Source organism: Anneissia japonica, unplaced genomic scaffold (genome assembly GCF_011630105.1).
Source record: "Anneissia japonica isolate Jap-2015-1 unplaced genomic scaffold, ASM1163010v1 scaffold1792_len1028045_cov167, whole genome shotgun sequence".
In the NCBI taxonomy this organism is placed as follows: Eukaryota; Metazoa; Echinodermata; class Crinoidea; order Comatulida; family Comatulidae; genus Anneissia; species Anneissia japonica.
This window is the reverse complement of record NW_022742319.1, coordinates 525,951-539,954: the sequence shown is the minus strand read 5'-3', so window position 1 is coordinate 539,954 and position 14,004 is coordinate 525,951. Positions and strand designations below refer to the sequence as shown.

Genomic DNA, 14,004 nt, shown 5'->3' with positions numbered 1-14,004 from the left:
ATAAATTAAGATATCCGTTAACATTGTTAAATTATATATAAATCATCAAAGAAAGGTAAATACATTGTTCGAATAATGAACATAATTATGGTACATTGTGTACGGTGTAGTATAGCTCTAAACGAATGTCGTCCTATAAATATAAGTTAATAAATACATTGTGTAATAAATTTCTCCGAGGATATTCGAACCTGCGACCTCTCGCTGTCAAGGCGAGCGCCATAACCATTAGACCACAGATGCATTACTTGCACTGCTCTGACTATTTTATATAGATTCAAAGCATGATTTTTATTGTCCATTCTTAATGTTTTATTCTTTATCGTCTCTGTTCATTAAAATTCATTGTAATTTTAATGTTAAATGTATAAAAGGAATGACATATATATATACATATATATGCATATATATATATATATATATCACAATCACTTCACTAATACTTTAATGTTAACAATTTTTGCCATCGAACCTACTTAAAATTGATTATACGATCAATTTGATTTTGGTTAAATTTTCTGTGATATTAATAGGTTAATTAAATCGGTGTAAAAATCGTTACGGTACCGTACTGTGTTAAATGTATCTAAAGAGAATTAACTGTGTCGTAGTTTCAATCGGTAATGGAGCTACTCTCATCGTGGGTGTTATTAAATATTATAATAACTCTTAATTATTACTATTATTATAATTACTGTATTTGTTATCGTGATATAATATATTTAATATTACATAATTATTATTACCGTTATCACAATCGTCGTCATATGATGGTAATATTTGTATTGCTATTATCATAATTCTCATCATCAAAACAATCATTATCATATTTTAAATTCATATTATTATTATTATTATTATTATTATTATTTATATAATAATAATAATTATTATTATTATTATTATTATTATTATTATTATTGTTGTTGTTATTAATATTATTACTATTATCATCATTATCATAGTTATTATTATTATTATTATTATTATTATTATTATTATTATTATTAACATAATAAATCGACTAGTGTATCGAAGTATATAATATGATATTTTATATCGGCAAATCAAAGATTATGTTTGAGTCGATCAATTCCTCTTTCCTTTTTACAATATTCACTGCTTAGATCTAAACTTCATGTAACACTCATCTAAAGGCCTAAGTATGTTGGTATACCATAAATAGGCCTCGTCACATGGAATGACCATTTTATTACTATTATTGCTAAGGCAAATCAAACGCGATGTTAGGATTGGCAAGATGATGGAAGAACTTCCACCAAAGTAATTCTATCGTGTTATCAATAATTAGTCCAGTTCTGGAATATAGACTTCCTGCTTGGCGAACTAAATTTGAAAATGTCGATTCATTGATTACCAGGATCGTTTACAAATAACAACAACCGTTGACGCAAGGAAAAAGGGAATACAATCCTATTTACAATCAAATGCATGTTGGGAGTTATTAACTGCGACTCCGTGGCCAATTTACATATCATTATCAAAACCACCAGGCAGTGGCGACGCCAGGATTTCCCCGATGGGAGGGCTGATGTCCCCGACGAGAAAAAAGTGGGCGTGGTCGGACGTCGCTAAAAACCTTTCGAAAGTGGTCAAGGGGACGTAGCCCCCACCCCCCAAAATATGACAATTAAGGGGTTTCATAGGCTTATTTAATCGATTTTAGAGTCTATTAATATGTACAAAATACATATAGGCCTAATTTTTTTGAATTTTTTTTCTCCCCGACGAATTGTGGTTTTTCTCCAAAACGGAGGGTGGGGAAGCCTTTGCGACGGGAGGGGGACTGTAGCCCTGCCTAGACCCCACCCCCGTAACGCCGCCACTGCCACCACGTTGATACAGCTGATTTCAAGCACCACTACTCAGAACTCTGGTCCGAAAGCATTTCATTTTATTTCATATATTACTTCCAGGCAATATAAAATACAGTATGACGAAGACACAAGCTGAGGATAACCTAAAGTAAACTGAATGAAAGATAGGTAAATACAGTGTTTGAATAAAATAGATGAATAAAGAAATTGTGTAATAAAATGCTTCTGACGAGATTGGAACCTGCGACCTCTCGCTCTCAAGGCGAGCGTCATCACCGTTAGACCACAGAAGGTTTATGGTTATGGCTAGTCGTGGTTATTGAAACTTAAAAAAAATTTACTGACGCGAACAGAACAATCATCTGCACTATTTTAAATATTAAATAGTGTATAAAATAGTCAAACAACTTTAAAGAATCAAACAATAACGTGCGTGTCGACATTACAATTGCTTTAGAAGTATGTAATTTTCTAGAGCATAGCAAAGTAATTTTCTAGAGCAAAGTACCATGATACGGAAATGTTAATTATTTTTTGTGTATATATTTTCAAAAGTAATTTTCTGGAGCATAGCACCATGGTACAGACTATCTTTACTGAATGAAGAAAATAACATTGAAGTAATTCAAAAGATATGAAGCAGTTCATGTCTTGTTTTGAAAAAAAAACTGATCTTCTTGCAGTGAGGCCATTCATGATGTATGTCAAAACATTAAAATATTTTTATTTGCGAAATTTTCGGCAACTCCTGTTACCTTCGTCAGCGCTTAAGTTTCTATGAGAAGCTTTACAGACTGTACATGTCTATACAATAGGTGACTAAGCTCAAGGACTAAAAACAATAGAGGACATGGTCTTATTTCCAGCATTAGTTTATTAGGGAGGCCCTAAGGCTGACAGAGCAAATTGGCATAAATCAATGGCTGGTCAGTGTGACATAACAATTGTGAATGGTAAATAGCAATAGGCCATTAAAAATAAAAATCAAATGTGCAATAGCCAGTAAATTATATGAATGGAGATAATAATGATGATGATGATGATGATAATAATAATAATAATAATAATAATAATAATAATAATAATAATAATAATAATAATAATAATAATAATAATAATAATAATGATAATGATGATGATGAGGATGAGGATGAGGATGATGATGATGATGATGATGATGATGATGGTGATGATGATGATGAGGATGATGAAGATGATGATGATGATGACGATGATGATGATGATGAAATTGAAACATTATGAATATGTATAATGCGTCTATAAGTCGAAGATAGGATTGGATTGGATTGATCAAGTTAATGTAATAGAAATGGGAAATCAACACAATCCAACCTTTTAGCTTTCATAATAAGGTAAAACTAAGCCCAGTCGGACATCATTCCGGTATTTGTGAATCTAGGTGGCAGGATTAAGTCTTAAAATAATGATAAAATACACATAAATGAGAAGATAAATATTAACCTTATCTACGGTACTTAACTAAAGGTAAAACTATTCTTCCTCGGACATCATCTCATGTATGTTTTTTGAGCCTGATGTTTCGGAATTGTCGAAAAAAGTGAATAAAAGAAACACAATGATGAGAAAGAAAGACACCTATGTATTTAAACTAGTAGTAACAATATCCCCAGCCGGACACAACCCCTGTTTCTTAGTCTATGTTTCGAGGAAGACTTTCAATGAAAGAAGATACACAAATCATAAAACACACAAACGATATTTATATGTACTTGAATTAACCCCACTTTGAAGTTGTCATTTAAATGTAGCCTAGCCTACTAATTATTTCTATACTTTTAATAATTGTGATAGATTATTCCACATTTTAACACCTTGGTATGAGTTCCACTGTTGGCCTATTTAGTTCTCTTAGAAATTGCATATAGCCGGTAAATATTTCGGATATCACGATACGTTGACGTATGATACGTTTCAACATTTTGAAATTACAGTGCACCCTCCAAATCGAGACCACCTGATTTCGAGAGCCCTCTAATTCAAGGCCACTTTCTCAAAGAAACAATAACAATCGTCAAACTTTTAACACAAGCTAACCCTCTAAGCAGGGAACAGTGTAACTTAACTGACTGTTCCCTGCTCTAACCCTCTAAGCGGAGACTGAACCTCGAGACCACCCGTAACTTTCATATCTTAAAGTGGTCTCGAATTGTAGGGCACACAGTAGTGTCAGTTAACTTACATAATAAGATTTTTTTTTGTGAAATTGAAACATCCGATTGCAAATAAATATCAAATAGGCCTATATTAAGAGTTCGTGTTTATACAAAACTGGGGTGAAGACGGATTTTGAAGGTGGACATACAATACATTCATTCGCCAATATGAAAGTTGATATTGGACCTTTCCGCTAAGCCATGCCTCTTGGATACAGTCAGCAGACTGAAAGCGGAGATGGATTCGTTACACAGTGCGTGCCCGTCTAATAGGCAGTTTTCGCCGCACGACGGTAACCTTAACGTTAACGGATGACGTCATAATTTACTCATCTTGCGTTGCGGAGTACGTTAATTTCAGGATTTTACGTGCTCGACGTACGTTAGTTGCGGGTTTGCGCATGCGTATTTCGATTTGTTTACAAAGGGGGCGGATTTATCCCTCTGCATGTTGGGTACTAACGTTAAAGTTAAGGTTAACGTTGTGCGGCGAAAACTACCTAATGTTCAGACAAAACGTAGTTACGCTGGCGTAACGTTAACCGAGTGGTGTAAACTTGTGCAAGAGGAGTAGGCGAACGTCAGTATTAACGCGCAATCATTGACATACGATAATCTACCAACAGACACCATATTAGCGTACGCCACGGAGTTGCGACAGTCATGAATCAATGATTTTAAACCCGGCCAGGATTTGAACAATCACAATAAGCCTGGTAAACAGGAAATCCAATGAGCGATTATGAATTGCGAAATAGTTACGTTAGCGTTACGTTATTTGCCCAGTCTAGACATCTCGCTAGCAACGATTAAAGTACGTCTGGTGTTAGTATCTCTCAGCTAGGTCTGAACGTAGCCTAAACAGCTCTCAGAAAACAACAGTGGCCCTGTTCTGATCATTTTGTTAATTTTGATATTGACACCATGGAAAGGTCCATTACTAACTCATTTTAATAATGTCCAGTGAATAAATAAGATCAGAATATACAAATAATAGAATTGCCTATAACTTGATTTTGTCTGTCGAAGTAAAGGTGGCGATGCACCGTTTACAGCTTGTTGAAATTGACAGTCGGGGTGATTCGGTTCGTCCGCGCAAAGAACATGTAGAATCGCTCTGTGATTTAAAAAAGATAATGGATGTGATAAATGGTAAATAAGTGATCATGGTACAGTGTACATGAATATAATTTTACAGGCCTAATTATATACAAATTATCAGTCAAAATACAGGAAAATACCTCGAAAAAAATTGAATAGCTCATTTAAAAGAATCAAATAAACTATTAGCTTCCACCAAGAACAAAAAAACAAAACAAAACTGCGAAATCATACCGTAAAACTTACAATAGAAACTCAATGCTCAAGTAACTCGTGCTTTAATAGTAGCCCACCATAAAAAATAATAGGCCTATATAATAATGATCCACTTCTCTAAAAAGAAACCCAGATTTACCATCTGTCTCTTATACACATCTAGATGTGTATAAGAGACAGGGATTATATAAGCTAGCTTACTGTGGTTGCTCGTAACAGGCATGTGGTATTTGAAGCCCATCCAGAATATTACCGAGTCTTTTTAGGGACGGTGAACGGCACGAATCTCTAAAGATACAAACAATAAAGGTTGTTTTTTACAGCGTAACACTAAGGAAGCATAATGTAACTATATATTTATGGATGAAATTATATAATAAGCTGACAGTATAAAACGGTAGTGACATTGCCCATAACGCAGTCTTAGTCATAATATTAATAAATTTTTAATGGTAATGAGATGGATTCATTTAAATATCTCCCCCTCTGCTGCTTTCGTGACACTTAATGGCCCAACACTTTCTCGCGCCCCGTGACTCCTCCTTACGACACGGGCCCGGCCACTGGCCCCATTGCATTGAAGACGGGCAGTGAAGTAGTTCATGTTTCAGTCTCGGGTGCAAGACTTTTATGGCATATAAATGTAATTATTTTTAATTGTCAAGAAGGGGAGTTCGGGCATTGTTTTGGGTGTACTGAGTCAAAAGAAAAGACAGAAAATTGCTTACCCACTTCTTTTGTTGAGTTCTGTAACCACAAAAATATCCATGTGATTTATTTGGGTTGCATTTAAATTGAGTACTTCAAACTCATAGAAAAAGCTGTACGTGCAAAGATATTAAATAATATAAATACAAAAATAAATTAGTAGGTCATGCTACCAAAATATTTTACATAACACGAATGAAACCTCTTTGGTAAATATGCTTTCAACTTATTAAAAGACTTGTTGACACGAGTGAAATAAACTTGCCTTCCTTCTTCATGAAAAGCGCCACCAGGTCGGTTACTGTTGAAGACTACTTTTACATCGCCTGCGCCCTCTACACCAAACTTCAAAAAGTCAGAGAAACAAACATTCTTTGTTTATTTTTTGTATACATACACTTCTATCACATATTGTAAAATGTACAACCAGAAGGTCAATCCATATTTAATATCAAACTGTAAATAATGTAACAGTTAACAGACAAAGGTAGGTCTAATGTAATTCAATCTATAATGTTAGCAACAAAAGAGGTGGAAAAGGCATCGGCAGACCAGGATTACTAGGCAGCTACTCAATGTATATACTTTATCATTTAACTAACATACAAAAACACTTACATATGTTGATAGCCTTGACCAGAACGCGTCAACTGCGCCTTTACCAAAACCACATTCACCTTCAGCAGGGCAATTTCCAAACTCTAATCCGGTTGGATCTGTTTTGGATCCACAAAATGAAATGCCACTTCCCAAGTAACCAGGTAGTGTCGTTTCTAGGGTCACCAATCTTTTGCCTTTATTTGCATAATTTGTTACGATTTGATAAATATCCCATCCGTCCCAATACATTGCCTGGAATGCAATTAAATTAAAATATAGTGTATAGTTGAAAAATAAAAAAAAAAAGCAAAAAAACAAAAAAACAAAACAAAACTGCGAAATCATACCGTAAAACTTACAATAGAAACTCAATGCTCAAGTAACTCGTGCTTTAATAGTAGCCCACCATAAAAAATAATAGGCCTATATAATAATGATCCACTTCTCTAAAAAGAAACCCAGATTTACCATTGGAATGCTAAAACTTGATACACAATTATAGGCCATTTTCTGGGGTGGATCCAAAAATGTTCTGACGGGGAGGGGGGTGGGGAAATAGGTACAGTAGTCCACAACCATGTTTGGGGATTAGGTGAGAAAATTTAAGAATAGACCCCACTAGACGCTCGGAAATGGCACTCTTATGGTAAAAAATGGTCTTTCAAAGCGGTGTTCCTCATCGACAAAATTATTGACTCCGACGGGAGCTACGCTAGTCCCCTTCGTTTGGTAAACGTCATGTCGGAAGACGAAGAATTTAGAAAGACATTATATATATATATATAATAATAATCATCATCAAATAAAGGTAAATACAGTGTTAGAATAAAGGACATAACAATACATTGTGTAGCATAACTCTCAACTAATGTAGTCCTGTAAATAAATAAAGAAATTGTGCAATGAAATTCCCCTGGTGGGACTCGAACCTGCGATCTCTCGCTCGTCATAACCATTAGACCACGGATGCTTCGTGGTTGAACAGATTCAAATACCACCAGAGACATGCCCATTGCACAATAATTACGGCTAGAAACAAATAGTTGCATATATATAATATAAATCAGGATAGCCGTTAACACGATAGTGTTAACGGCTATTTGATTTATGTTACAGAGGGCATCTTTATTCCATAGCATTTTTTTGTTTAGCTACTGCCAAAGAGTTTAAGAAATAACTTTATTATGGAAACCGGTGCTAAAAAATGTTTTTGATTGATTGATGGATTGATTGATTAATTGATTGATTGGGTGGCTGATTTAATGATTGATTTAATTGGAATGCAGTCGGTTGTTTAATGTTTACAAGTAGCTGATGTACACACGTTTAATTGTTGTGTTAGATGACGACGGCGACGACGACGACGACGATGATGATGATAAAGATGATAATGATAAAGAGGATGATGATGACGATAATAATTATTATGATGACGGTGATGATGGCGACGATGATAATGACGATGATGATGCTGTCCAGTATAGCTGGCACAGTCGTACTTACCTTATTTCGAGGGATTGTAGTTTTAGATGCTTGCAAGAAATCTTCATAATGTTCCGAACTGACATTACACGGGTCTCGATGCGCAAAGGAATTAAAGAATTTTTCCCAGATTTTTGTACAGTTTTTTGATCTAAACGTAAATAATTAGGTGCGTTAGTGTACAATTAAATATAGTTTCTGTATAAGAATGTGTGGTCCACCAATATTATGTTATAAAATGTGCAATTAACAAAATTCAAAATAAAGAGGAAAGAAACCAAAACAGACAGAAAGAAGCTGCATGCGACCTCGTAGAAATATACAGTATTTCGATGGAAACGAGGACCTGCCGCGGATTCAAGGAGAAGACAGCCCCCACCCCCATCACGGTGGGGCTAACGTGATTCTGTGATTTCTCATGATTGGAGCCCAGAACCCTGATTTGGAAACCAAAACTTTTTAACTGCAAATGTTCATTTCGAATGTATTCCACTAGGCTACACTACATTTGATAGATATTATGTTGCCACTTAACAATGCAACTACCAACTACATCTCTACTGCACTCCACTATTTACACTACATTGGATATATCTGTCTCTTATACACATCTTATACTTTATCATTTAACTAACATACAAAAACAACCTGTCTCTTATACACATCTAGATGTGTATAAGAGACAGATATTAGGCCTACCATATGCAGAACCGAAACGCTTTTCCGGCGACTTTGACTTTTGCATAAATTTGGCACTCCTTAGGCTTAATTACTTGCACATAGCAAGTAGGCAAGTGGGAAAAGACTGTGACGTCACTCTAAGTCATTCAGAGTTCATGTCCACATTATTTAGAGTCAAAATTCTCTTCAATAATTTTTATAATGAATAGACCATAAAGCACCTCTTTCAATATTTCAATGTAGTATTTTGCTTTAAAGACTCTGGTAAAAGTAAATTAATAATTTGTGCTGAATTATTGCGTGTGGGCGTGGACCTGACGACAGTTAACGACTGTAGAGTATACCGCTTAACATTCCAAAACGACAGCACCGAAAACACAATATAAAACAAATATATAATTAATTATTATTTATCTATTTGTTTAAGTTGTGTTTACTAGTGCTACGCAATTAAACTAATTTGATTATTATTTACTATGATTTCTTGCTGCGACCTTAACCATTGCTCCACTATGTGTGAGCGTGTAATTCAGGTGCATGAATCAACGAGAGTGCGGATTAGATTTATACGGTTAGACCGTATAAATATGAATGGACTAACGGTGTGATACTTGTCTTGTAACGAGAGGCTGCATGTTCGAATCCCGCTGCAGATATTTTTTTTTTTATACAACTGAAAAGAAACTTTTCATTGAAGGGCTATGCTTGATACGATAATGATATATTATGGTTATATAGATATATGTATGTAGGTCTATATATATATATGGGAAACGAATAAAATAAATATAAATATTTTGTGTTCTACTGTCTATAACTAAGCGTTTTTACGTTATTTTTGTTTTATTATTTGAACACATGGACCCATATGAATTGCGATTCATTGTCAATGATCGATGGTGAATTTTGTCATTTCTACACTCCACTCTGTCAATATTTTATTTTATAGCAGGAGAAAAAAATATATTTCTTGGAGATACAGTATTGAATAAATATAATCACAAATAATGGGATATTATTATAAGCCCAACAAAATATTAGTAGCACGCCCTGTTTCTTCATGAACAAGTTTAAAACATCATAATGAGGCATAGGGGCTGAAAAATCGATAGATGATAAGTTAAAAAGACATACGATAAATAAATAAAGACCAATTGAGACAGGGTTTAATTCTGCCAGGTGCACGGAAAGAGGAATAAATATCGGGTCTTACATAAAAATAAAATTATAAAATAAAAATAAAATAAAATATAAAATAAATATAATAGGCTTATATGGAGGACTAACAGAATACTCAAACACCAAAATAAAATTTATCTCTCACCTTAATTCTTCGATGTCAGAGTCAGTGAACACCAGTCCATTCTGGTATTCAATACAACGTCCTACAATAATTTCACGAAGATTCGTCAAAGTTCCTTGCTTTGTAAACTTTTTCGCTTCTGAAATAGCGAGCCACGACGACATGAGAGTCGCGACGATCATTGTCAACGCCGTTACCTCCATTGTTATACACAGGCGCACGTTTTCGATCGAATAAACTATAGTTTTATGGTTTAATTCCTAGATATAAAATAACGTGCCTAAGGTGAAACGGAAGTCTTTTATTTAAGACTGAATACAAATCCGAAGTTTGGATTTTTGCAGATAAAAGATATTTTTTCTGCTTCGTCTACCCTATGGTTACACAGTTTATTTATCTATGACGCAGAAGTTTAAAAGTAAACTGTAATTCTACTAGAGGAGTATGATCAATGCCTGTGCGCGTACTGATTGAGACTTGTTGACGTAACATGGGAACGACCTTTATACATGTTCCAATTTGGCATGCTCAAAACAAATGTTTTATGTGTCTGTCTGCGATATACCTCTCAGTTGAGGATTTCGTGGAAGAAGTTCGTATGGTCGAGCTGAATGTGTGATCCAAGCTGTCTGCACGTGAATTCCCTAGATAAAGGCGTGCTTCCGAGTATTGCGCTCAAAGGAAAGATCGTCCTCCGCGTAGGGACGACTGCACTTAAAACTTACACTTTAACAGCAGCTGAAAACACTGACCACAACACACTATTTATATAATCGTCTTTACAAACATAATATTTGGTTTACACAAAACACAGAAGGAAATCAAATTATTTATAAATCACTATTTTATCAGTGGCGGATCATGATTTGTTTGGTGTGATCGATGGCAATCGAAAACCAAGGTAAGGAGGCGGGTGAAAATATATGGCCGATGGAGGAAAGCTCGGGGTATTAGTTTAATATTAATAATACCTTTATTCCTTTACCCATTTTGGGGATTCAGGGGGCTATTCCACCTGACGCTTCGGAGTTTAAATTCATGTTCATTATTTTTTAACTTAACTAATCACAGCTCCTCTTTCGCCGTTTGGACCCGCCACTGTGTATAATTGTATAGGTTGATGGTAGATGCTGGATACAAAGCTGAATTTACACTGAATCCGAATTTTCGGATCGGAAAGCCTAACGAACTGATGTTCAGAAAATCGGAACACTCCAGTGTGTAAGAATAGGGATGCTGACCTTCAGCGCATCGTCGAAACATCCAAATTTCGGTTCAGTATCCGACGTGAATCAACTTAAATCTTTTTAAAAAAAATTAAAAAACCCAGAACACATACTCCACTCATTAAATATATTTATCTAAATTGCTCTTTGTATTTAAATGCGTTGTTGGCTTGTAATTGGATTTCAAAACGAAATATGCTGCTCATCATTAAATAACCATACGCATTAATAATGCAGTAATTTTTTCAACATGTGTGTTGCAACAAGTTTTTAATAATAAATAAATGAAAATAATAATAATAATAATAAATAATCAGCAAAAATTGAATTGTTTTGATTCTTGTGTCAATTGAAGTTGGTGAATTATTTGATACTTTTAAGAGTGCAAATCAATTTACATTTTTGTGGTTCGTGGTTATCATATCTTTAATAATTATGTGTAGGACCAAAATAGGTAAAGCTAGTACATTAGCATGGAATGCCCGCAAACAGGAAGCGGTTAATTTATTATTTATTGATTGTTATTTCTTTAGCTGCATAACATGTGCCAAGGGTTGCCAATAGCGAATATACACTGTTCTACTTGTAGATACCAACCTTTATCACAAGACAAACTTACACACGGGATGCTTTACACAAATTTACACAAACTAAATTCCAATATGTCAACTATCCAGATAGATACCGGTAACGTATTCGTGGTTATGATTGGCTTTTATATGATTTAGTGACGTAACTTCCCAAATATATTAAAGACCTCCTGCGATCGGCGTCCGTTGGGGTGAACCACTTTGTATCGGACGGTATAAAATAGTAACATCATAGTGCTATTATTGTGCTGTTGTATCAACAAAACTATGCCGGTATCTTAAGCCCCGGATTGGAAAATTCTTTTTGACAAAAAACTGCTGTGTGCTATAGGCATGATGTGCTTCATTTCATTTAATTTAATTTCTTTAGGATATAAGTGAAATTAATCACTGTCCTACGTGGCAAATCAATTTAACAACAGGGGACTTAATGGACCATGTACACCGGGGGTAACACCCTACTCTTCTCGAAGGATGTAGGCCTACTGTGTTCTTTAAAGTGCACACGAGCCAAATGTATACACAGAGCCTACAGTTTAAAGTCCTTGTTTAAAGATTTGTTCCACCACCGAAACCATTGGCGAGTGAGCTGTTGGAACCAGCGCCGATTAGCTGAAGGTTATGGTGCCCCTGACATAACCGCTCGGCCAATAAAATCGCTTATAATTTATGGGTTTATCCAGACTATCAAATAAAATTTGATAGTCTGGATATCTTAAAGGCCTGGTTATACTATTACGATAACGGTCAATGATAAAAAGCTAAAAAGCAATTGTTCTTGTAAAAAATAAACGGAATAAGAAAAGTTTTTACACTTTCACGGTTCGATAACGACTTATCGTGTATATGATAAAAATAAATAATGTCACAAATCAAATAAAGTGACGTCATATTCATAGGAAAACGATAAAATCGTTTTTAATACTACGATTTTATCAATTGTAATTTAATCAGTTTAACTAAACATTTATTTTCTTAAATAGTGTAATTAGCAATGAGCATTCAGGCATATGACAACTGGCATGAATTTCATTTCACCCTGAGAAACACCAAGAAGAACGTACTTATATCTCCACCTATTTGGGGGAATACGTAAGTTGGGGGAATTTTGAAAAATAAAATATCTTGACCAATTCGTTTACCGTTTGATTGCTACGCCTGAAAATCAAATAATTCAAACAAAATTTTAATTATTTTTCCTCCAATATCGCGCGGTCCAAATTTTGAAACTCGGAGTCCGCTTTTGGACCGCGGCCCGGGAGTTGAGAAGGTGTTAGCCCGGGTGTTAGACATTCTGACTAATCTATATTTCCAGGCTCTAGTGAGCGAATATATCCATATACAATACTCTCCATCTGTTTTTGGTTCCGATATGCAGTGACGCCATAGATTACCGACGAGGAGTATAATACATCGGTCACACACTGCGCCTTGCCATGGAGAGTGACCTTCTGACGGACCGACGGTCGTCGGTCTATGCGATTCCGTGATGAAGGCAACGACGAGGCGCTCGTAACTGACCGTTTTTAACGGCAATCCTGGCAGTCTGTCATACATTACGGTGTCACATCGTCTGCCCCTGGAAAATAACATAGAGCTGCGTACCATCAGCATATGCCATACACTTCACATCATGTGAAGCAATAATGTCAAGCAGCGGAGCTGTAAATAGAATAAATAAAATTGGCCCAACAACCGAGCCTTGGGGGACACCAAATGTAAGTAAAGTGGGATTTGACATAACATCCTTGATAGCAACAGACTGAGACCTATTCTCTAGATATGATGCAAACCATTGGTGGGCTGTCAGTAGACTAGAATTGTGCATAGCCAAAGTTCGATCTTGGTGTCAGTCCAACAACCTTATAATGAATGATGCAAAAACTGAACTCATTCATTTTTCATCATGTTTTAAGCCTGCTCGCTGGACTCCTTTTATCAAAATAGGGGATGCATTCATTGAGCCTTCGCTGTCCTGTAGAAATCTTGGAGTTGTTATGGACTCTTCCCTTAGTATGTCTAATCAGGTACACAACATCTGTAAAGCCGGGCTTCAGTCAATTC

General features: G+C 35.3%; 1 protein-coding gene across 2 annotated transcripts; it reads right to left on the bottom strand.

Annotated features, from left to right (window-relative positions):
* Window positions 1-2,963: 2,963 nt before the first annotated feature.
* On the bottom strand, window positions 2,964-10,835 carry LOC117119139 (ADP-ribosyl cyclase/cyclic ADP-ribose hydrolase-like). 2 transcript variants are annotated; one of them, XM_033263956.1, is made up of 7 exons: window positions 10,146-10,833; window positions 8,162-8,291; window positions 6,677-6,910; window positions 6,324-6,403; window positions 6,079-6,171; window positions 5,552-5,638; window positions 2,964-5,150 (listed from the first exon to the last, which is right to left on the bottom strand). In XM_033263956.1, exons 1-7 carry the CDS (start codon window positions 10,325-10,327, stop codon window positions 4,979-4,981), a joined length of 978 nt encoding a protein of 325 aa, XP_033119847.1. In that variant the 5' UTR covers window positions 10,328-10,833; the 3' UTR covers window positions 2,964-4,978. The 2 variants fall into 2 exon arrangements, with proteins under 2 accessions (XP_033119847.1, XP_033119848.1); XM_033263957.1 differs by having other exon boundaries at window positions 5,020-5,150; window positions 6,079-6,097; window positions 10,146-10,835.
* Between the last annotated feature and the right edge of the window lie 3,169 nt (window positions 10,836-14,004).

Excerpts from the sequence above, each read along its gene's own strand:
- LOC117119139 (XM_033263956.1), bottom strand. The coding sequence starts at position 10,327 with ATGGAGGTAACGGCGTTGACAATGATCGTCGCGACTCTCATGTCGTCG. Across the intron at positions 5,639-6,078 it reads GAACTCAACAAAAGAAGTGG|AGATTCGTGCCGTTCACCGT; the intron begins GTAAGCAATTTT and ends TTGTATCTTTAG. Across the intron at positions 5,151-5,551 it reads GCCTGTTACGAGCAACCACA|AGCGATTCTACATGTTCTTT; the intron begins GTAAGCTAGCTT and ends TTTAAATCACAG.